General features: G+C 33.3%; 1 protein-coding gene across 2 annotated transcripts in view; it reads left to right on the top strand.

The window, feature by feature from the left end:
- The window catches only part of SPPL2A (signal peptide peptidase like 2A), a 43,408-nt gene extending 20,905 nt beyond the window's left edge, over nt 1-22,503 (top strand). Inside the window, exons 7-16 of one of the 2 annotated variants that reach the window (XM_079129959.1) lie at nt 1,492-1,588; nt 2,003-2,104; nt 3,237-3,318; nt 3,852-3,926; nt 7,300-7,356; nt 7,549-7,602; nt 8,198-8,300; nt 13,025-13,102; nt 14,462-14,622; nt 21,051-22,503. In XM_079129959.1, the coding sequence (XP_078986085.1) occupies nt 1,492-1,588; nt 2,003-2,104; nt 3,237-3,318; nt 3,852-3,926; nt 7,300-7,356; nt 7,549-7,602; nt 8,198-8,300; nt 13,025-13,102; nt 14,462-14,622; nt 21,051-21,122 (881 nt within the window). In that variant the 3' untranslated portion in view covers nt 21,123-22,503. The remainder of the gene's footprint in view (nt 1-1,491; nt 1,589-2,002; nt 2,105-3,236; nt 3,319-3,851; nt 3,927-7,299; nt 7,357-7,548; nt 7,603-8,197; nt 8,301-13,024; nt 13,103-14,461; nt 14,623-21,050) is intronic. The other variant, XM_079129960.1, reaches the window with a different exon arrangement.
- The last annotated feature ends 3,327 nt before the right edge of the window (nt 22,504-25,830 follow it).

The following is a 25,830-nucleotide window of genomic DNA, read 5'->3' as shown; positions in this document are numbered from 1 at the left end:
ATGATGTTGTAAGATTTTGTTTACCTCAGAATTATTCCTTATGGCCAAAATTGCTGCCATTTCTTAATATATTAACTAATGGGGTTGTACTAAATTGCTAAGGCTGCCCTTGTCATTTTATAATTAAAACATTGCCTAACAAAGCACTTGAAGATGAGTATGTTAACCAAACTCTTCCTTATGCTTAATCATTTTCTAAGATTTAGTACAATATTGAATGAGGCACTCAAACTCTTGGTGCCTCAAGAAACATAATTTTCACCATTGTGTTAAATTTGGGGATTAGGCAGTTTTGATAGATGACTTAACCAAAATCAGGTTGGCAGTCTATCTTCCTGCTCACATTACCACACATAACCAATAATAAAAATAATAGCACATAAAATTTATTATGTATTAGATAGTATTCTAAGCACTTCATATATATTAATTTATCAAATCCTCACAGTAATCCCAAGATACATTTATTATATTTTATATTTCAGGCATGAGAATCAAGGGACTAAAAAAGTTATTTATCCAGCATCACCAGTCAGAAAGTGGCTATTCCTAATTTTCTGTGTCTTGACTATTTTTCTTTCTCCCTTACAGAATAAAACTATAGTTTTGTGAAATTAAGTAGAATTTGAAAAAATCAGGTATATTTTTTGTTCGTATCATGAGATTTTTGAGAAGGTTCAGAAAAGTTATATGTGTGTGTGTATATATATATATATATATTTTTTTTTTTTTTTTTGTACCAGGATTGACAGCCACATCCCACCCAATTTTATTTTTTATTTTTGTGACAGAAATTCACTAAGTTGCTGAGGCTGGCTTTAAACTCACAATCCTCCTACGTTGGCCCCCTGAGTCATTGGTATTACAGACATGTGCCGTCATGCCCAGCAAATGTCTTTAATTTTAAATAATTCTCAAATAAGTATGAATAATATAGAAAAACACTCATCAATCTTAACTACCTGAGTATCATATTGTAACAAAGAATTTTATTTATATAGATTTGGTTTTATCACAGGTCAAGTTATTATAGGTAAATTTTCCATAGGAAAATACAGATAACATGGTTAGTGTCAATGGCAGGTGTTCGTTCTCATCCCTAAGTTGCATTTTAAAAAATATTTCTTAATGACTTATTAATTCTTCTATTCCTTGCATTTAATTAAATATTCACAAATATCTATACCCACTTCATAGAAACCTTTAACAAACATGCCACTTTAAATTATTAAATGATAGAAAATGCAGAGTCACCTTCAGCCCCTTAAGCAGTCCTAGCCATGTATAAAGGAACTAAAACAACACATAAAATACCCACTCTTAAAACTCAAGATCTAAATATATTCCGTTTAGTAACTAATTCATATAATAATGTATTCACTAGATTGAAAGTATGGTGATCCAATAAAGAAAGGTAAATAATTAATATTGCTTGTATATTTTATTATATTTCCTTCTGTCACATAATTTAGTATCTTGTTTTTTTTCTAGTTTATGTTATGATAGCAATTTTCTGCATAGCATCAGCAATGAGTCTGTACAACTGTCTTGCTGCACTAATTCATAAGATACCATGTGGACAATGCATGTACGTATCTCTCATGCCAAATGCTTTTATGTTATTATTTGTAATTTTAATATTATACAAGGAAAAGAGTGTTGTTTTAAATTGTGTAGTCCAATATATGTTGGATCTATCACTGTTTATGGTTAAATTAAATTAATGAAAGTTATATAAAATTTTTTAAAACTTAAAATTTAGTTCCCGAGTCTCATACATTTCAAGGATTTGGTAGTCACATGTGGATGGCACAGGTATGGAACATTTCCATCACCACAGAAAGTTCTATTGCACTGATTATTATGTCTCGTTTGTTTCAAGGCTTCTGAATTGCCGTTTCAGTCACTTCTAGTGATTAGTTAATGTTTGATACTTTTTATACCAAGTGAACATTGTACTTCATCTGTAGCATAAACTAAAATATTTCAATCTGTATTTTAGGATTACTTGTCGTGGCAAAACCATTGAAGTGAGACTTATTTTTCTCTCTGGACTATGCATAGCAGTAGCTGTTGTTTGGGCTGTTTTTCGAAATGAAGATAGGTATGAATACTTGGTGTTTTGGATTTTAGATTTAAGGATGGATTATTTTGTAACTGCCCTAATACTTATTCATTATGATTATTATGGAATTTTTTTTACTTTTATCCCAAAACATGTGGTGAAACAAGCTGCATTTTTTTTTTTTCCTGGTACCAGGGATTGAACCCAGGGGCACTTAATCACTAGCCACATCCCCAGCCCTTTTTTATATTTTTTTAGAGGCAGGGTCTCACCCAGTTGCTTAGGGCCTTGCTAAGTTGCTGAGGTTGGCTTTGAACTCACCATCCTTCTGCCTCAGCCTCCTGAGCCCCTGGCAACAAGCTACTTTTTAATGAGCAGATCTTATACTAACGATTTGAGTTTATATAGAGAAGGAAATGTGAATTATGGTTTAAATACCTAGACTTCAAATATATACTTAATTGTGGTATAAGCTATACAATGGAGTGTAATATAATTCTAAAGACTGAAGGTTTCTATGAAATGACATACAGTGATTTCCAGGATATATTTTTAAGAGAGAAGAGCAAAGTACAAATGAATATGTATGTTATCTTACCTTTCGTGTTAGAAAGAACAGGATGTACAAGATACTTGTTCATTTGCAGAGAGAAGAGGGAATAGAAGGCATCTGTCATTCTCATAAACGTAATGATGACCTAAAAGATTTAATGTTTTAAAATTTGGAAAACAATGTTCAGACAATTTTTAGGCAGCTTCATGTATGATTATCAATTGATAAATACATATATTAGTTTCTGATAGAGTAAGTTACATAGCTCTCGCTTCCTTTGTGTTCAGGCTGTTTGAATGTATATTAACACCAGTGTCCTTAGTCAACAGCTACCTTTCTAGAAATAGACGTATGTAAAAGTTCAAAGATTTATATACATTCTCCTGAAGTAGCCTCTCAACTTTTTCTTAGTATAACAGTGTTCATTTTTCTGCCAGGATAGTGAATTACTAAATGGGAAGGATAAGCAGGGTTTTTGTTGCTGTCATATTAGGTGTTTAATAATCAAGCAGTCAAACCATAGCTATTGAGTAGTATTACTTTAGTGATCTGTTTCTTTGAAAAGTTTCATCTAAAAATAGCAGGCTAAAACAATAAGGCAATATTTTTTGATTCTAGGTGGGCTTGGATTCTACAGGATATTTTGGGGATTGCTTTCTGTCTGAATTTAATTAAAACACTGAAGTTACCCAATTTCAAGGTAAAGAATACTACTTTGCTAGTTAAAATATTTTTTCTTTTCAAAACTTTATTAAGGTATTATTTTCATATAGTAAATACACCCATCTTTAGTATACTGTTTGTTGAAATTTTACCAATGTATAACTTTATAATCACCATCCCAGTGAAGGTACAGAACATTTCTCTCATCTCTTTAAAAGGCTTTATCATGCCCTTTTGAAATTAATCCTAACCCCCAGGCAAAGGCAGCCACTGATTTGCTAGCTAAAACAGTCATGCATCTAATGTGCCCAATGCATAAAATCTTTACCAGACTAAATGTCACAGGAAAGCATTTCTTTGATTCAGTGATTTTTTTAAACAAATGCAATAGAGAAGAAAAGGATTTTAATGTGGATTGTAGAACAAAACTACTCACATTATTAACTGTAATATACCTTTAAAAACAGTATTGAAATGCATTCACGTGCTTAATTTTGTTTGCAAAGTAATTTGATCTCTTAATGTAGATATGGGAAACTTGACCTTTAAATTTATTTCTTTCCTCAACAGTCATGTGTGATACTTCTAGGCCTTCTCCTCCTCTATGATGTATTTTTTGTTTTCATAACACCATTCATCACAAAGGTATGATCATTTTTTAATCCATGAAGAAACATGTTAAAAAATGAGAATCTTAAATCTGTTTATAGATTATTGATTTTACAGATGTTTTCCACTTAGTTCCTATTCTTTTTAGAAAATTCTCACTAAAAATTGGCATTTATCTAATATAATGAATGAATGAACAAATGAATTCATTCATTCATTATGTTAGATAATGAATGTCTTCTGATGTAAAAATGAGAATGTTTGTATTTTTTCTTGCTTTTAAAAATAAATTTTTTTACTATAAGTTAGTAAATGTCTACTGTAGGCAGTACAGACAATAAGGAGGGAAGAAAGACTGGAGAAAGGAAGGGAGGGAGGGAGGGAAGTAAGGGAGAGTGGGAAAAAGGGGTGGAAGGACGAAGGAAGAGGGGAAGGAAGGAAAGAAATGTGTCATTGCTACTTTCATTTCCAAAGTCCTAGTTTGAGACTAGACTAGGAAAGCAGTGCACTGGAAGCCTAAAAACCTAGAGTGTAACTCTGTAACTCTGTAACCTTGCAATCCTGGGTAAGTGACTTAGTCCTTTCTTCCTCAGTTTCTTAATTCATTATGTGAGGAAGTCTTTCTAGCTTTCCATCCCACCATCTACATCAGTAGAATTCTTTTGGTTGGAACTGACAGAACCCAACCTAAGCCTAAAAAGGTCCCATGTATCCAGGTGTGTGTGTAGTGGCCAGGGTAGAGTTGACTTCAGGAGGAATTAGACCCATGGCACAAACTTCCTTTTAGGTTCTGTCCATTTGTCCCTTCTCTCAGACTGGCTGCCATACTGGCAGCTCATAGGTCATATATTCTCAGCTTTGCCACTAACTCTCAATAAAATAAGAAGTATTGGGTAAAGTATAGTAGTCCATTTATTTTTCCAATTACACTACTTTGACCCTTTTCCTGTCTCATGAATATGTTATAATTTATTATTTAGTTTTCCTAACTTCTCCCATTTTATTTTCTACATCATCCCTTTCTCCTTTGTCACTCTTACATATTTTGAATTTGATATATACATCTTTTCTTCCCATCAGGTGGTGGTGGTTGGTTGTTGTTGTTTGCAGTACGGGGGATGGAGCCCAAGGCCTTGCACATACTAGGCAAGCACTCTACCACTGAGCTATACCCCCAGGCCCTACTGGTTCTGTATCAGTTTTTTTAGATTCTTCCATCCATGACATCACTATAAAAATCTGCACTTCTAATATTTGCTTTGATGGCATAAAGACAAACATGCGCCCTGTTGGGGAGCTAAAATTTCAACTCGGTCACAAATAATAGTTAACTGTCTTAAATTATCACTACCCAAACTGCTTTACTAGCACCTTTCCATACCTTATTGATGAGCCATTTGATTCATTGACATCATTGAGCAATAATAACCTAAAAAAAGCATAGAACTGGTTTTAAGGATGATATCTAAAATTGATGATTTATTAAAACATTTCTTTAGGTCTATCTCAAGCTATCTTGGTTTATGTAAATTTACTTGGTTTAAAAAAATGTTTTTGTAGGATACTCCCATCAGAGATCTTGTCATGAAATTGTAGCATTCTCTCTACAAAGCCATTCCTATAAGTCAGCTGATAGTCCATAGTATATGACCCATAATATATTACACAGTGGCTTATTGCTAGAAACTGTAACTAAACTTTTTAAAAATAATTTTCCCATTAACCCTAATGTCACTTTATGAATGTCAAACATGTCTGCTAGTAAATGATTTCAGTTCCCTATGCATACAAGGTTTCAGAAAATGTGAAGGTGTAGGATAATCATAAAGGTGTCTTTTAGCCTTCTTTCTTATGTGCTTAAAAAAAATTTCATGTTCTTTTTTTCATCTTAGTTCCCACTGATTAGAAATGTGATTTCTAGCAATCTGATACATTGGGAAAAAAAAACTGAAGTGCTCTTTGAAATTCACTGTTGTAGATTTACATTAACTCTTTCTTCTCAGTCTGATTTGTTTTTCTTAAGGCTATAGACATTACTTGATCAGGTAACTCAAAATGAAAATCAGATAATTATTCATTTATTTCTATAGTTTTGACTGCAAATTTAAAGGATTAAATATCGGGTATTCTAAACATGTTCTTGACCCATGTATTACTGGACTTCCTAGTGAGTTGGCAGGGCAGCTGACTGTAGGAATATAGCCATATGAGCCTTATTGTTTCTTCTTCCACCAGCATACTTACTATAGTATTCACAAATAGTACTTCCTTACGTCTTTGAATGTAGAGAGGATGCCCATGATAATCTTCAATTAAATGTCTTAAATAACAACTGGATCATAACCAAAATGAACTCTTCATCTGGGAATTTGATCAAAACCTGGAAATTTAAGAAACTATATTTAGTATTTATTTTTCTAAACCTCTGTGACTTAACACTTCTGTGACCTAAAGCTTAGCACATGGAAACGATTTCTGTAGCCGGGAATTTTATCTTTCTGCTTGGCTCAGGTATCAGTGAGGTCCTTTTGAAAATATTCCAATGGATTTCTTCTGTGTACCCCACCCACATGGAAAACATTAATCAATCACATTTTCCTAAAATTCAACATTTGTTTATCTTCCTTCTACCAGTTTAGCTGATGCATTTACTTAATATGAAACAGAAAGTGAGAATTTTATTTAATCTAACCTACTACTTCAAAATGTTTCCCCTCTCCACAATAAACCTGGCTATCAGAAGAAAACTTTTAAATGAACTGCTCACACAAACTACGTAAAAAGACTTTAGTCAGATACAGGGAGGGAAATTCAGCTAAGGTAAATGTTTTGATTGGAACATAACATGCAGCACTGAAATTAGACAGCAGTCAGGCTGGAGAAACTCCTCAGGTTCTGTGGAGTTGGGTCTTTTCACGTTTGCCTTCATTGTTTTGTTATTGTGAATAGCCAGAAAACCAAATGTCTTATTTATTCACATAAGGTTGTCTGTTTGTTACAAAGCTAAAATTAAAATATCTTAGGATGACCTTCTGTACTGATATTGCTGAAAATTAGTAAGAACGCAGTATATTATATATTAAAAGATTAAAATACTTGAAATTTATAACACATTGCAAATTTTAGATATTAATATGTCAGCGTAATTCAGAGCTCATGGTACTCTTGAATAATCTGTGCCTAATTTCAATTTCTGGAAATTATTGAGCTCTAATAAAGTATAATAATGTGATTTTTGTTTGTGATTGCTTCACTTTTTGCTGTTTGCAGAGACTGTATTTTAGGAAAAAAGCAGTCTACAGCCCATCTTCAATTACTTTACATTCAGCCATATACCATGGGGCTTAAGTCATTCTTGAATAATGGCAGATTGTTCTCTTTAAACTTCTTTCATCTTCCTTCTCTTTAGAATGGTGAGAGCATTATGGTTGAACTTGCAGCTGGACCTTTTGGAAATACTGAAAAGGTAGGGATGGCAATTAAATAGAAACGCCTGTCTAGTGAATGTGTGTGTATTCAGTTAATTTTTGCCTTCCTGTGTAATTCATTGGTCATGTATGCATGTTAAGGTATTATAAAACTTATTTCTCACAAAATATAGCCCTTTTCTTAGTTATTCTATATTATTAAATACCTATTGACTTGGGTTTCATCCTAGAATGATGGAAACTTTGTGGAAGCCACTGCTCAACCCTCAGCTCCCCATGAGAAAGTAAGGACTGTATTTCAGATATGTTCATTGGACTTTAAATCATACCCTCTGAGACAATGCTCTTCTTTGGGGGAAAATAAAAATCCAGATTGGCAAAAAAAAAAAAAAAAAAAAAAAAAATTTCAAGTTCTGAGTCCTATTCTTGGTAAAAAGAAAAAAGTTAGATGTGGGGATAGTGGATTAATATTGCTAATCCTACATGTATTGGATTTCATTTTCCCAAAACTACAAATTTATATTTTTCAATTTTTCTATACGTGCAGAGTTTGTTACACACATATATATGTATGCATAGGCACATACGTATATATACATATATGCATATATCTATACATACATATATATATTTATATATACATATATGTGCCTGGTTTATGTCCTCTGATTTCAAGTGTTTTTTTTTAATGTCAGTTTTAAAATGTCTTTATTCTAATGTCAGTTCTTCCCTTTCTGAAAGATTGGGAAGAGGTTTATTGGTGGTTTTCCTTCCTTCCTTTCTTCCGTTTTCTTTTCTTTTCTCCCTCCCTTCCCTCCTTTTTTCCCTCCTTCCCTCACCTCCCTCCCTTCCTTCCTTCTTTTTTTTTTTTTTCCACAGTTACCAGTAGTCATCAGGGTACCAAAGCTGATTTATTTCTCAGTAATGCATGTATGCTTCATGCCTGTTTCAATATTGGGTTTTGGAGACATTATTGTACCAGGTAAGTGATTATAATAATTTTAGTAAAAATATACCAATGATTAAAAATCATCACATGTACAGTGTCTTTTAAAAGTTACCTATTCCATATTAAATATTTTTGGCTGTTGCTAGAGCTACACTCAGTGACAAAGGTAGGAAAAAAACATTTTGAGGGATAGAAGATAAAGCTCAAATGGTAATAACCAAGTAAGATCTCCCATGGCTCAAAAGTATCTTAAAGCAAGCATCAAGGATTAGATTAACGTTCTTCCACAATAGAGTATATTTCCTGACCCTTTTTAGAAGTTGGATGTAACAGTGCCAAACATTCACTTTCTATTACTTGTAATTTTTAGTAATAGTTATGTTTTGCGAAGTGATTTAGGGATACTACACAAAGTCATGTTCAAGAGGAAAGACAACAGAACACCACCTTTTATGGCTTTATAACATAAAAAGAAAGGTTTTTTTTAGGGAACTCATAAATCACCTTATCCAGACAGCTATTGGAAATGTGCCTTATTGTTCTTCTTGGATTACTTATTGAATAAACTTAACCCCAGACAAGTTATGATATAGTTCAGCTTTCTGTGCCAATAGCTGCTCCTACAAACATGGTGAACATCCCTAAAACTTGATAAACTTGTATAAGAACTATGACAAGTACCAGTCCCACTAAGTAATACAGTATAAGAAGGGCAAGAATTCTCTGCCCAGGTACCAGCAGTATTAGGACTGGAAGCAGAATGGCCAGTTTTCTGAAGGGCTAAAAGTGCCAAGATTGTGATGACACTTGAGTGTGTTGAGCCCATCTGTGGATCTAACAGAATGCTATTAAGTGATATAACATTGTGAAGTAGGAAAGGGCCTGTGATCCAGGTCTAAGATTCATCTCTTGTTTTATTATGAAGACAATAAAATCTTGATATTATGTTCATAAAAAATAATATAGTTTAGAAGTAATTGATAGTATTTATCTATCAGCTGAGAGTTCATCCTTCCTCACTTTTCTTCCAGTCTTCTTATGTACAAACTACTTGTGGATGAGTGAAGATTACTGCCTTTCTTTTGCAAAAGCCCTTCTGTTTATCTAGTAAAACCATATGTGTGGGCGTGGGGAGCAGGTAGGAGATAAAAGCTAGCAGTAATGCCTTATGAGTTGGCATGACAGAGTCCAGTATAGCAACTTAGTTCAGTGAATCTCCATTCATATTATCTATAAGGTAGGGAAAGCATACTATTGAATAATTTTATAGTATCTTTAAACCTGATTTTTTAGGTACATCATTTTACAAGTGTCACACTAAGTGTTATAACATTTTATGTGTAAACCTTGGCATAGAATTGGTAAAAATAGTATATAAATATTACATTCTTCCAGTAAATGTCAAAGGTCTTAAACAGAAATATGTCCCCAAAGAGCAGAGTTATTGACAGCACATGATTTAATCTTAAGAGCTAAATTCTAATTTGGGAGGAGGGTTGTGATTTTTTTTTTAACCCATGGAAACATGTAAACAGCAAATGTAATAATGATAAGAGAGAACTTGTTTTATTAGTTATGCAATATAACAAAGCTAATTAATTCAAGCAACCATAAAGATGGTCCAGTTAATCTATGATTTTTAGGTGGTTAACTGTCTTTCCTATTGTTTTATAAAATATTTATTTAATGAATACAGTCTGAGATTTCTTCTTTGGAGGGGTTCAACAAATTTCTTATAAGAAATGGGATTGACTAAATCATTTCTGCATATTTCCATGTTTAAAAATGAGAGCTTGTATTTCATTATTGAATTTTTCATATTAAAACTCCAAATCATTTTATGCTACCAGGAAGGAGACTTTTTTGATTCCAGTGAAACTGCCTTCCTTGATGCCTTTTTAATACATTTTTAAACATACTTATATGCATATTATTTAAATTAGCAAAATATGTATATATTTATTGTGTGCATGTTTTGAAATATGTATACCTTATAGATAACTAAATCAAGCTAGTGCACATATATGCATTACTTCACATACTGATTTTTTTAGATTATTACTAGTTTTATTTTGTCCACTTTCTTGAAATCATACAGCATCACCTACTGATTTTTTGTAATGAAAACCTTTGAAGTCTACTCTCAGCAGTTTTCAAGAATATAACAGTGTTATTACCATGTCATTACCACGTTGTACAATGAACCTCTTAGATTTATTCCTCCAATTTAAGTGAAATATTTAAACTTTAAGCAATATCTCCCCAACCACCTAACTCTTCCCAGCCCCTGATAACTACATTTTACTCTCTACTTCTGTGAATTCAACGTTATTTTGGTCGTTGGCTTTTTTTTTTTTTTTTGTGGGGGGAGGGGTGGGTAACCAGGGGTTTAACCTGGGGCACTGAACCACATCTCTAGCCCTTTTTATTTTTTATTTTGAGACAGGGCCTCACTCAGTTGCTTAGGGCATTGCTAAATTACTGAGGCTAGCTTTGAACTTGTGATCCTCCTACCTCAGCCTCCTGAGCCACTGGGATTACAGACATGTGCCACAACACCCAGCTAAGTTCAAATATTTTAGATTCAACTTGCAAGTGAGATCATGCAGTGTTTGTCCTGTGCCTGGCTTAGGTTGCCTAACAACATCCTCCAGTTGTCACAAATGACAGAATTTCTTTCTCTTTAAAAGGTTTATAATATTTAATTTTATCTCTGAACCATATTTTCTTTATTCATTCACTAATGTACATTTAGATTGATTTTAGATCTTGGGTATTGTAAATAATGCTGCAGTGAATATGGGAATGCACATGTCTCCTCACATAATGATTTCATTTCCTTTGACTATACACCATGTAATGGAATTGCTAGATCATACGGTAATTCTGTTTTTAATTATTTGAGGAACATCCGTATCATTTTTATAATGGCCATACTAATTTATATTCCCTCCAACAGTGTGCAGTTCCCTTTTCTCTACATCTTGTCCAACACTTGTTATCTTTTCAGTTTTTTATATTAGCCACTTTAAGTTGTGTGGTAATATCTTATTGTGGTTTTGATTTGTATTTCTCTGATGATCAGTGATTTTGAACATTTTTTCATCTACCTGTTAGTCATGTATGTCTTCTTTTGAGAAATGTCTACTTAGATCCTTTGCCTTTTTTTTTGTTTTGTTTTGTTTTGTTTTGTTTTGAGACAGTCTCTCTGTATTGCCTAGGTTGGCTTCAAACTCCTGGACTCAAGTGATCCTACTGCTTTACCCTCCCAAATAGCGGGAACTATAGGCATGTGCAACCACACCTGGCTTCCTTTGTCTGTTTTAAAATTGAGTTGTTTTCTTATTATTGAGTTGTTGGAGTATCACATGTATTTTGGATCAACCTCTTATCACACGTATGATTTGCAGTATTCCCACTTCATAGGTTGTATTTTCACTCTTGATTGTTTCCGTGGCTATACAGAAGCTTTTTAGTTTTATGTAATCACACTTGTCTGTTCAATATACTATTAGTGAAACATTTAAAATTTTTTCTCTATAACATGAAAGGTTGAACAATTGATAAAAATTCATGTTTTTAAACACTGATGATTTAGGGAATCTTATTTAAATATAGCATTAAATTTTGGAAATCAGTGTATCACACTTTTCTAGAATTCAAGGTAGTTTTTTTTTATTAAAAATCATAAATTTACATAGGGCAATGTTGTTTGATTCATTCTGTTATTTTTTTCCTTCCCCCCCACCCCTCCCACCCCTCTTTTCCCTCTATACAGTCCATCCTTCCTCCGTTCTTACCACCCTCCTTATCCCTAACCCTAAACCTAACCCTAACCCTAACGCTAACCCCTCCTATCCCCCATTATATGTCCTCATCCACTTATCAGCAAGATCATTTGTCCTTTAGTTTTTTGAGATTGGCTTATCTCACTTAGCATGATATTCTCCAATTTCATCCATTTGCCTGCAAATGCCATAATTTTATCATTCTTTATGGCAGAGTAATATTCCATTGTATATATATATGCCATAGTTTCTTTATCCATTCATCAATTGAAGGGCATCTAGGTTGGTTCCACAATCTGGCTATGGTGAATTGAGCAGCAATGAACATTGATGTGGTTGTGTCTCTGTAGTATGCTGATTTTAAGTCATTTGGGTGTAGGCCAAGGAGTGCGATAGCTGGGTCAAATGGTGGTTCCATTCCAAGCTTTCTGAGGAATCTCCATACTGCTTTCCAGAGTGGCTGCACTAATTTGCAACCCCACCAGCAATGTATGAGTGTACCTTTTTCCCCACATCCTCGCCAACACCTATTGTTGCTTGTGTTCTTGATAATGGCCATTCTAATTGGGGTGAGATGAAATCTTAGGGCAGTTTTGATTTGCATTTCTCTTATTACTAGAGATGTTGAACATTTTTTCATATATCTGTTGATTGCTTGTACATCTTCTTCTGTGAAGTGTCTGTTCATTTCCTTAGCCCATTTGTTGATTGGATTATTTGTATTCTTGGTGTAGAGTTTTTTGAGTTCTTTATAGATTCTGGAAATTAGCACTCTATCTAAAGTATGAGTGAGTGGCAAAGATATTCTCCCACTCTGTTAGAACTCAAGGTAGTTTTTAATGATCTCATAATGCATAAAGGAAAGTGAAATATAGACTGATATTGTTCCCATAGATAACAATTAAATTTGTATCACTGTTGTTGTTTTAAAGAAATAATGTAGTGTTTGTTTTTGTTTTTGTATTTTAGGCCTATTGATTGCATACTGTAGACGATTTGATGTTCAGACTGGTTCTTCTTCTATATACTATATTTCTTCCACAATTGGTAAATTATATTTCTTCTTTTTATTATATTGAATTGTGTTTCCTGAAGCAAAGACAAAGGTCTAAAACTTAGGAGTTCCAACTTCTAATTATTTGCCATAAATTATTAAGTTATATTTTTCTATTAAAAAGGGATAATTAGGACTGGGGTTGTGGCTCAGTGGCAGAGTGCTTGCCTAGCATGTGTGAGGCACTGGGTTTGATTCTCAGCACCACATATAAATAAATAAAATAAAGGTCCATTGACAACTAAAAAAGTATTTTTTTAAAAAACAGATAATTATACTTTACAGTTTATATCACAAGATTTTGGAGACTTAAAAAGAAAATTAGATGTAAAAGAAAAGGTTAGGTTTTATATAAAATGCTTATTAAAATAGCTGGCACATAAATAGTCAGTAAACTCTATATTACTAGATTTAAAAAAAAAAGTATGTGAGTTTCATTTTAATTTATGACACAGTAGTATCTCACCTGGAACAGTGAACCTGTTAATGGGTATCTTAAAGTTCACACACCAAAGCATTTTGTGCTCAAGTAAGTGGTCTGTACCAGAGCCATTTAGATGCTGTTCTAACAAGATTTTCAAGTCTACAGTGGAATTTAAATTCAATAAATTAAAAATGTATATTAATACTAGAGAAGGATGTTGCTGAGAATTGGTACCCTGGCAACAAAAAAGAACACCTAAGTTAGGGAGATGAAGAAAAATAAGAAAGTCAGTCTGCAGTCATTAATTATGATACTATTAAAAGCATTAATGGGTTAGATTTCAGTACTAATCAGCATGACAGACTAAAGAACACTCAAAGAATAGACAGATTATAGGAGCCTTTATCAAGTCTGTGTAAATCTGAGCAACCTACTCCACTTCTTTAATCCTTCATATCCTCATTTTTGAAAGAGTAACTAAACTGTCTGCAAAGGTCCTTCAAGTAATAATCTGAGATCCTTTGTTCTTAAGGAAACCCTGAATCATTATGAAAAGTTCACATGATGTTTGGTATATGCTTATTGAAGAAGCCTACGAAGTATGAATATAGTATTAGGAAGATTTTTTTCAAATCATCCTTTACTACCTATAGGTATAGATTGAGTTATCTAAAATGTAAAACAACTCAACATTCTTAATGATAGACTATCGATACTTTCTTAAATTCTTATCTTTTTCCAATTTCAAATTTTCCAAAAACTTTATAGACTGTCTCTCCTAACTACTGTCTAGAAAAAGAGTGAAATTATGATAGGAAGTCATATTACAAAAGTGTCCTCAGAAATATCTGAGAAACTATAATGGGGGAGGAAAACTCCACCTTTGGTAGCAAGTAGAAATGACTGATGCTTCGTATTCTTCTTGTAGCCTATGCTGTTGGTATGATACTTACATTTGTTGTTCTCACACTGATGAAGAAGGGGCAACCTGCTCTTCTCTATTTAGTACCTTGCACACTTATTACTGCCTCAATTGTTGCTTGGAGACGTAAGGAAATGAAAAAATTCTGGAAAGGTAGCAGCTACCAGGTATGTGCTTATACTTAACAATTCACTGAGTTTGACTGGAAGAAAATATGTATATGTATGTGCTATTATGTAACAAAAAGTTACCTTAGATCTGTTAGGATGTCCTAAGTATTTTCCACTACTACCCCTTTATTCAATATTTACCTGCTGCAACATCAGTTCTTACCTTCCATTGCAATCTAATGCCAAAAACCTAATGGCTCAAGACAAAACTACTATCAAACCATGGGAGGGCATCAAAGAAAACAAGATGGTCAATGATGAAAATAAGAGGAAACATGCAAAATTCTATAAGATAGTAGACGTTGATCTTACTAATAGCCCCAAGTTCAAATTATAAATTGAACAAAGATTATGTGTCAGCCCTAAACAAAATTTTCCCATGTTGTCTTCCTTGTCTTCTTTCACCTCACAGTTAATCAGATTAGTTCCCCTCATAGGAGAAATGTCTTGGTCACAGTACTGTCCTGAGTGTTTTCCACTCCCTCTCTATTCTCACTCACTCTTTTTGAATGCCAACGACATTGCCACATTTCTGTCTGCAGCCAGGTCTGTCTCCTGCCCATCAAACCCATTTATTGAACTAACTATTATTTGTCTCTTTCTGGTGAGTCCATAGGTACTCAGGAATGTCCAACACTGAACTCATGTCCAGCACTTAACACGTCCAATATCAAATTCATCATCTTCTTCCCCAAACCTGTTCTGTTGTCCTTTCTTTCAGCTCTACTTCCTATGCTTCTCCCCACACTGAATCTATCACCAGACCCCAATAATTATGCCTCCAAATTTCTCTTGATGTTGTTGACTTCACTTTAATGTGGGTTACAAGACCCTACAGACTCTCACCCTTGCTTCCTTCTCCCAATTTCATTTCCTGTAGCTCCCCTAACCTCACTCAACATTATAGCCATCCTAAAACTTCAGTTCCTAGCATGTGCCATAACTTTCTTCCCTCTGAGCCTCAAGATGAATACATGACTCAGCCTTAAAGTTTCAACATAAATTTAACATTCTTTAGGAAGCCTTCCCCAGATTGCCTATGACTCTGTCCTGACAACACTGGATGTGGTGTCCCATTTCCTTATGAAAGTATATTTCATGAAAGATGAAACTACATTTAAAATGAGTAATGAATTTGAGACCAACATAAGCCATATGCAAATATGTCTGTCTAACCTTGATAGGGCACTCATTTCTGGTTTAAATGGGTCAAGATTGGTCTTTCTTTAAAATTCCTAGAGCAAAGAAAATCTTGACACCAGAATATTATGTTTGAGTTTTTTTCTTTATGGAAGTTAAACCCCTTTCTTCTTTTCCTAAATGTTCCCGATATTCCAATAGAGTCCGTTTGCATTGAAATTAAGAAGTGTTGAGAAACCCTTGTCTACTGAGGTCAGGGCCATGGCACTGAACTCTTTGTGAAGGGATTTAGTGGAGCAGTTACCTCTGCTTTCCCATATCACAGCAAACTACCCTCCTCCGCCCATCCTTATGCCTGTGTATCAGTGGTCACATGAACAAAATGAGAGAAATTCTGAGTGGGTGGCTGAAATTCTATCAATAAAAAAACAGTTCAAAGTTCATGTCCATCTGGTGGTTGATTTATAATGTCATTTGTACTGCTGTTTAACAAGAGATAGTTAACACAGGCTGTTATAACTGGAAAAATCCCTGGTTTAGAATTCTTTTGGGTAAATCTTGTAACTTCTGTTGAGATTTAGATAAATAATACTTGTGTTGCCTATCTCACAGTGATGTTGTCTCAGTTTATATTAAGCTATGCAGAATTAGTTTATGGTCACAAGGTCCTTGACTAAACTAGTAAAATAACTTTTAATTTTTCCATGAAGATGATAACAACATAGTTTTTTTTTGTGTATTCACTAAGGATTGAACTCATCTCACACATATTAGGCAAGTGCAGATTTTTTATTTTTATAAAGATTTAAAAAAATAAGAGTATATCCTACAACACATATTCTACTACTAATCTTTGAATGTCACATTCCCAAAACACTGTCTTATCCTTTACTTACTTACTTATTTATTTATTTATAAGACAGGATCTCACTGTTTTGCTCAGGCTGGCCTTGAACTAGGCTCACGTGATCTTCCTGCTTCAGCCTCCAGAGTAGCTGGGACTATAGATGTACATGAGAATATCCTGCTCTTTTTTTTTTTTTTTTTTTTTTTTTTTTTCTTTTCCCTGGTGCTAGAAAAAAGAATCACTGGTATTGACAGAAAAATCATTGGCAGTGCCTGGGACTGAACCCAGAGCACTTTACCACTTAGTTATATTCCCTAACCCTTTCTATTTTTTATTTTAAGACAGGCTCTCCCTCTTGGAATCCTCCTGCCTCAGCCTCCTGAGTCACTGGTATTATAGGTGCTATTGCATCTGGCCTAGCTATGTAATTCTAAATTAGTTTTATATTTCTTCATTTAATAAATGTTTATTGAGCATATCTGTGAGATAGGTACTATTTTAGATATTTGGCGATATGAGATAAGTAAGTTATAAACAAGCCTATTCTCATGGTCCCCTAAAAAACCAAAATCTTTCCAGGAGTGATGGCACATGCCTGTAATCCCAGCAGCTCCAAAGGCTGAGGCAGGAGAATCACAAAATCAAAAAGTCAGCCTCAGCAACTTAGTGAGACTCTATTTCAAAATTTAAAAAATACAAATAAAAAGGGAGAGGATGTGGCTCAGTGGTTAAGTGCCCCTGGATTCAATCCCTGGTAAGAAAGAAAGAAAAAGAAAGAGCAAGATACAGAGAGAGAATGTAAAAAAGAAAGAAAGAAGAGAAGAGGAGAGGGGAGGGGAGGGGAGAGGAGAGGAGAGGAGAGGAAGGAAAATCGAAGTCTAGTCAGGAATGCAGATAGACACTAACAATAAAGTGTGATAAATTTATTGGTAATGGTAGGTATATGGAATCTAGAAATGGGACATTCATGCTTGTGAATTCAGGACAGGGCCATAAGCAATTTGGGGAAGGCTTCCTAAAGAATGTTAAATTTATGTTGAAACTTTAAGGCTGAGTCATGTATTCATCTTGAGGCTCAGAGGGGAGAAAGTTATGGCACATGCTAGGAACTGAAGTTTTAGGATGGCTATAATGTTGAGTGAGGTTAGGGGAGCTACAGGAAATGAAATTGGGAGAAGGAAGCAAGGGTGAGAGTCTGTAGGGTCTTGTAACCCACATTAAAGTGAAGTCAACAACATCAAGAGAAATTTGGAGGCATAATTATTGGGGTCTGGTGATAGATTCAGTGTGGGGAGAAGCATAGGAAGTAGAGCTGAAAGAAAGGACAACAGAACAGGTTTGGGGAAGAAGATGATGAATTTGATATTGGACGTATTAAGTGCTGGACATGAGTTCAGTGTTGGACATTCCTGAGTACCTATGGACTCACCAGAAAGACAAATAATAGTTAGTTCAATAAATGGGTTTGATGGGCAGGAGACAGACCTGGCTGCAGACAGAAATGTGGCAATGTCGTTGGCATTCAAAAAGAGTGAGTGAGAATAGAGAGGGAGTGGAAAACACTCAGGACAGTCAGCCTTCTCTGTGAATTTCTCACATCAGAAGAAGTAATGTTTCTATAGGATTTTCATTAAAATAATGCTAATTTGGAGATCTTAACTGTAATTCTTTTCTATACCCAAAGCTAATTACTATATTTCTTTTGAGTCTTTTCTAAAGTGCTTTAAGGACTACAGTACTCAGTTCCTTTGGTTCAGTTTTACTCAAAGCCTTAGTTCTAATTAATATAAATAAATATATTTTTCTTTAGAGAGAAAAATCAGGCAGAGTCATAATTACTTTGACATATGTAGAACAATTAAGTGAAATCATTTTAGGGAATTTTTCTTTGTTTCTAGTTCTAAATCAGTGAAGTTAGATTTATGTAACTTCTGGTGGGCTGTTCTACTCTGGGTAGGTAGTAAGTTTTCAGTTCGTTGATGTCTAAGAAACAGTGAATTTGTCTCTGTTAAATGTCATTAGTACTTTACTTATTTTTAGAAGTCACAAGCTATAACTGAAAAGTCAGAATACAGAGATACTTAGAATGACTCTGCTTGAGGATCCATTCGTTACTCACTTCAGTGAGTTTTGGTAGACTGTTTCTGGAGATTGGTTCAATTCTAAGTAAGTAGAGCTATCAGAAAGTGCCAAGTTAACTGACACAATTTCAGGGGATACCTTTCCAAACTATAAATTGTCTATTTATAAATATGATAATTATACCGTTTTTGCCAATTTTGTTATCTATGTTGATGTATTATTAAAACTTCATTCAAAATGCAGTCTGTAAAAAATTAAAAAATAAATAATTTTTTAAAAAACTTACTTCAATTTTGCTGTTTGTTTCTACATTGGTTTTATTGAAAAAATTAGTAAATAAAAATAAATAGGGAATAGAGATGCTTACTTCTCAATAAGTTGACTTTGAAAAGTATTTTAATTCATATTTTTATATTTAGTGATTAGATTTTAATTCTGGTGAGGTACCTGGGGATTAGGAAAGCAGAAGCATTTTATAACAGAATACGGAAGCTCTTATTTTTTTAGAGATGGTTGTCAGGGCAAACAGGTTTTGTGGAGGGTTTTACCACCATTCATTCTTTCGATGCTGCATCAGTTTTGTCCCCCCCATAACTCTAGCCTATTATATCCAGAGCTTTTAGATTATTAGAAGAAAAGGGACCTATATTTATCTTACATGTTTCTCCTTTTCTTTCCTCATTTAAATTGTTACGAAAGTGAACTGTTCATGGACAAGGGTCAAAGCTCAGTGGTGGAGTGCTTGCCTAGCATGTGTGAGACACTGGGTTCAGTTCTCATCACCGCGTATAAGTAAATAAAGGTCCATTGACAACTAAAAAAATTTTTTTAAATAAAATGAACTATTCAGCATCTTCACCTTATATTTCAAATAGTGAATTGCTTAATAAATGTTACCTGTGTTAATTTGGTTTTCATTTATTTTTAAACAGAACCTGGAAATATGTAAGAGAAATCAATATTTCTGAACTAAGATATTATAATTCCAAAATGTTTTATTGTATTATATTTATTTTTTTGTTTTTCTGATGCTGGGAATGGAAAGCAGGACCTCATGCATATTAGGCAAGTGCTCTTCCACTGCGCTACATCCTGATTCCCTGGCTTTTATTCATTTCCTCCTTCTTCCCTATAATTCCTGTGAACTTGTAACTAAGTTAATCTAGGGGTCATCTTTGGCAAATAAGGACCACAGAGCTTACTGGGGACTTGATATAACCCAGAGAATTGAAGTTCTGAGCTTTTTAAGTTGTCTCCATTGGTTGAGACATTTGTCAGCTGAAAGCCTCAGCTTATACTCTGCTTATCTGGCATGTCCAAAAACCCCATTTACAATGAATCCTTCTTTCTCTTACTTTTACAAAAAACGATGTTCCAAAGCTTGTTGAACCCGTTTACAGAAACAGTGCATCGCATAACTAAAATATAATCACTAGTCTAAAAGTCTTCAAGAATCTTCACAAAAAACAAATACTTTTTTTTTTTTAACGTTTCCGGTGGTGAGGGTCAAATCCAGGGCTTTATGTATGCCAGGTAAGTGCTCTACTATACTACTGAGTTGCATCTCTAGCCCAAAGACAGTAAATACTTTTTTTCTGTTTTTAAGTAGTTTTATCTGAAGAACAGGGTAAAAGAGACTGAAAATGTTTAAGCAGTTCCTTCTTCCTTTATTCCCAAATATAAAACAATTTTTATGGGAATATGGGCAGAGCTGAAAAGATCAATTGAGAAAAGTATAAAGGTAATACCTTTAATATAGTCTATAGTAAACATCTTCTCAATTTTGTTTCCAAGTATCATTTGACCTTTAAGTGCCTGCAAGTTCGCTTTTAGAAGTAGAAATTTGTGTTATACAGTGTTTCCAAAATTCCATGTATCATTCTTAAATTATCTTAAGATCAGTTCAAGGTTTCATAAAGTTACACCGTCGCAAAGCCAGTAGGTATTCTCACAGTGACATCTGGGGTCAGTTTTAGATTTTCCACTTATATAAGTAGATAAAGTGGAATTATGTCCTAGAATATGCATCAGAAATATCTTCCTCTTGTGGTGAAAGTTTCACTGCATGAAGGGCAGTATTCACATCACAAAATGGAAATAATGAAAGGTCCAAAACAGCAGTTATCAGATTGGCAGTGAGTCACATGTTTAGGCTTCTGAAAATTTTGTTATCACCCTGACCACCTCCTTAGGAGCATGGATGTTGAACCAGAAGAGTATTACCAAAGGAATGCAGAGTTCCGTGGCACCCTCTGTGTCTTTTATGGAAACTAGGAATCCTTTTGCTGAATTAGTGAATATAGGGGGTAAATTGAAAGTTTTCATGTTCTGACAGATTTTATTTATTTATGCCTAGATGATGGACCAACTGGACTATTCAACAAATGAAGAAAACCCAGTGACTACTGATGAGCAGATTGCCCAATAATAATATTATATGGACCTGCAATAATGAGTTATTGATTTTCTACAGAGTTTGACTTTTTAATTCAACTCTTGAATTGACAATCCTAAAACATTTTCAATGATGTGTTTGCAAATATATATTTTTATGAGCTAATACTGACAATTATTTCATACATAATTAAAATGCATTTACTTTTAATTATGTTAAAGTTGTGCCTTCACATTAAATAAAAGCATATGGTCTGTGTAATTTCCAAGATGTATTATATACAGTATATTTTTCTAAAAAAAACCTTGACTCACCCCTGTATTTTCCTTAGTGAAATTTATTTCTTTCAACTCTAATGATAGATCAAAGTAACTGTCAAAGCAAGTTTCCATATTTTTTTCTTAAAGGATTATATATATTTTATCTCCTCTATAAAAATAAGTGTTTAAGACCACGCAAGAAGGCAAACAACAATGAAAATTTGAACCTCGTATCATTCCAAGGTAGAAATATATGATTTGGGAATAAATATAAACATATTTTTATAGTAAGTTTTTTAAAACTCAAGAACCTAAATTACTTCAGAATGCATGTGTATTAGAATATTTTTCTAGGTATAGAGAAACATAATATATAGAAGTTATTATAAGGACACAAAAACTGAAATCTAGTTTGTAGTGGTTCACCATTTTTTTTGAAGACGTAGCTTAAAATTTTGCACTAACTTTTAGTTTCACTTTGGTATTTCTGATCTTTGAAATTTAGTTTTGTTGCTGTTCATCTTTTTAAAAATTTTTCTTACCCAATTATATGTTAATATATATGACTCACTGTGCATAATATCCCTTATAATTTCCCCTCCCTATTATCTTGTTTTTCCTTAATTTCCACTTCTTTTCCCTTAAGTAACAACTGTTAACCTTGGAAGAGGATAATTTTTAACATACAAAGTGCAAGTGTACTTTTGTGTCTGTTTTCCCATCTACAAAATGAGTAGTTTAGACCAGTTAATCACTCCATAACTTCCAACTTGGAAAAATCTTTTTCCTCATTCCTTGTAAAATCTCAGGTGGGGCCTTGAACATTTTCCTGGGAGTGCACATTGTCTTTCTGTTTTATTTTCTCTAAGAAATTTCCAAATGACAAGTGATTGAAAAGCAACAGAATTTTGCATTTCTGTGAAATAATACACAAAATATGTGAACAGAAGCTAGGCATGATGACACATACCTGTAGTTCCAGCTGCTCAGGAGGCTGGGGAAGGAGGATCATTTCAGCCCAGGAGTACGAAACCAGCCTGGACATCATAGCAAGATCCTGTCACATTAAAAAAAAAAAGTGAACAAATCTAGTCTCTCATTCTAAGACCAGTTCAACTTAATAAAAGATAAAATTAATGTCTTTAAAAATGGATCAGACCTTTGATGTTTGCACTAAATTTAGCATTAGATGCTTTTATTTAACTTTTGCTCAGTAAATTAAAAATAGAGAAATTCCATTGATAGCCAACCCCACTTTCTACTTAATACAGTTATGAGTCCTCTTATGTATGGCAAATGACTTATCTGACAAGTCAGAGTTAATCTTAATTTTGTCTTTGTTTTATAACAAGTTTGGATTTTTTCAAAGGAATCTAATTTATTTGGCACATTTGATAAAGAGAACAACAGATTAAGTGCGATTTTAAAATTCCAACTATATTTTCATTTGTAATATCAAAATGTTTGCCAAAATACAGCTTTTTTAGCAAAATTATCTTCATTCTTATTCAAACTTTGATATTCAGAAGCCTCAACTACATACTATGAAAAAAATTACTATTTTTTAAAAACTACGTTCATGTAAGCAATTGCTCAAAATAATTTCATTAACCAGTAACTAATATTTTCTTAATCTAATTTTGCTCCAGGAAAATATTAACTAAAATATGAAATCTGATTTATTTGATACAAATTCTTATTTATGTTACCATTATTTATTAAGGAAGTAAAATTTTGTCCTCCTTACCTATTAAAAACTTATTTATTTTTCCTGTAATGCACATATTAACTTTTAAAAAATAAAAACTTAAAAAAAAAAAAAAACTTATTGATGGGCATGTTAGATCAATGGTAAAACACTGGCCTAGCATATATACAAAGCCCTAGATTGGATCTCTAGCCCCACAACCACAAGAAGTCTTAGTAAATAGAAATAAGAAAAAGATCAGTGGCAGATGCCTGTAATCCCAACTGCTTGGGAGGCTGAGGCAGGAGAATTGCAATTTTGAAGTCAACCTGGGCTACTTACTTAGACCCTTTCTCAAAATAAAAAAGTAAAAGAACTGGGGATGTAAAGGTAGAGGACCCCTGGGTTCAATTCCCACTACCACACACACACACACAAAGGAAAGATAAAGTAAAATTTTTGGAGTTTCTCCATCCTTAATGTCAACCTTTTACTCAACTTAAACCATCCCCCTAGCAAACTTGCAGTGCTGGGGATTGAACCCAGGACCTTGTGCAGCAAGGCAGGCACTCTACCAACTGAGCCATATCCCCAGCCCAGGAGTATTTTATTTTGGGAATCAAAATGAACAAAGAATAGTGAAGATGAAAAATTGGCTTTATAAAGTTCTATCATCTCTTATGTTCTCCCACCACCAAATAACTTTAAAAGAAAGAGATGCTGGGTTTTTCTAAACATGTCTCTAAACAAGAACATATGTTGTACTTATTAATATTTACTGTACAAAATTTGCTTCCTAGAAAATCCCTATGAACATTTTTGTGATTTATCAAACAGAACTCTTAAGTTATCTCAAATTGTAAGATTGATTATTTTTCTATCAGTTTAGTCCAGCAAAAATAAATATGAGGCTTATGAGGAAAGACCTTGGTATCCTAATAAATTTTATTTCCTTCTAACTTGTAGATTTTTTACATCACAATTCCTTGTTAGAGACTAGTTTTTTGTTGATGGAAGAGAATTTGGTCCCTTTGATATTGGCATTTGTATATTTTAGTTACGTGTCCCTAGAGTTACTGGTGAATGATAATGTTTATAATAAATACAAATGAATTTTCCAATTTTCTTTGTTCAGTTTCTGCTTTAAATATTACCAGAAATATTTTTTATATTTGACTAAAAAATATTTGAACTAATTTATTGTTTGGTCTCCAGAATTTCAGCCTGATAGCCAAATGAAATTTTAGAAACATAAGAATTGTATTTCAGACTAGTGGGAGGTACTGGTTTAAAGAGACTTTATAGCATTCCATTGGTAAGAAAAAAGTTGAATTTATTCAAGATGATGCTAAAGGGTCAATTCTACAGTTTTAAAAATTTATTTCCAGTGCCCTGTTTACCATAGAAGAAAATTCTGAAGGGGGTTAGGTGAGGGTAATGCAAATGAAATGCTGAATATAAATCACTTTATGCTTCCTGGAAGAAAAATACTCTGTGAATTCAAAAGATCTGAGTCAAATTATTCAACCTTTGGAATATTATTGTGTTTGATCACTGAATTTTTAAAGTACAAAATATTGACAGTAATATATAGACTTTAATATAGCAAAGACTGTAAATATAAATTTACTTGTTTAATGTTTCCATACTTAGGACAACCTTTGTATATGAAAATGTTCATTAGGGGAGTAAATTATTTTTAAAACTAAATTTTAAGTTTGTCAGTATTGGCAAATAAGGTACAACTAAAATAGAGCAGAATACTCAATGTCATCATGTTGTACTTTGATTAAACAAAAAGTATTGTAAATAGCTTTTCTATTCCTTTGAATATACATCTTTTAAAAATAGCTATAGTTTGTCTACTTACATTGCAACATTTTCTAGTAGGGCAGACCAATTATTGTAAATTAGGTAGCTTTTGCCTGCTGTTTTACTTTCTGTTGTATTTTGCTGAAATGAGAACTTTTTAAAAAAGTAACGTGATTAGATTTTTACTTCTTTGATGATTGGTTTGAGTATGAGATTCTTTTTTTAACACTTTGATAGGTAAGTGCCAGTACTTTTATAACACTACTAGGCTTTTTTTTTTTTAATGGAAAAAGATTTCAAGTTTAAGATTTTTGAGGTGTTAATTTAGCAGTACTTTAAAACTATCTTCAACATGTGCCAATACTGACAAGAAAAACAATTTTTAATGTATTGAATTCACTGTAGTATTTAATAAATTCTATTTTAAAATAAAAACTGAATTTGTTTTATTTTATATGGTGAAAAGTAGTTGAAAATGAACCAAAAGTTTACTAGCTTGTGTTCACATATCACAAAAAAAGGGTCACAACTCTTACAAAATATTGTGATTACTTAGGTCTAACAAACTACCCTTAAAATCCACAATCTGGGTGATAAGAATTTATATTGTTACATAATACACTTAATAAATAACGTTTGTATAGCCTTTTTTTCTTTTTTTTAAGAAAGTCTTATCACTTAGGAGGAACATTCCTGGTGTGCAGCAGCTTTGCAGTGTGATCCCACAAATTACTAAATCCTTGCTGCCATTATATTGCTTTTGATCAAATCCAGGGCCTCTAGTCAGGGCAATCTGCCTTCCTCTTACCAAAGGAGGGGTCTTAGGCAAACACTTCTCAACCCTGTGAATAATATGTTATGGGGCTATTATCTTAAGTCAGAGCCGGACCAGGATGACTTTGTGTAAGTTGTTTCTTTAAAAACAAGTTGAAAGTTAGTACATAGGCTCAGTATTTAGAATTAACCCCTCATTTTCCATGTT

Source organism: Sciurus vulgaris (assembly GCF_902686455.1).
Source record: "Sciurus vulgaris genome assembly, chromosome: 2".
NCBI classification, from domain to species: Eukaryota; Metazoa; Chordata; class Mammalia; order Rodentia; family Sciuridae; genus Sciurus; species Sciurus vulgaris.
This window is presented reverse-complemented; position numbering and strand designations above follow the sequence as displayed.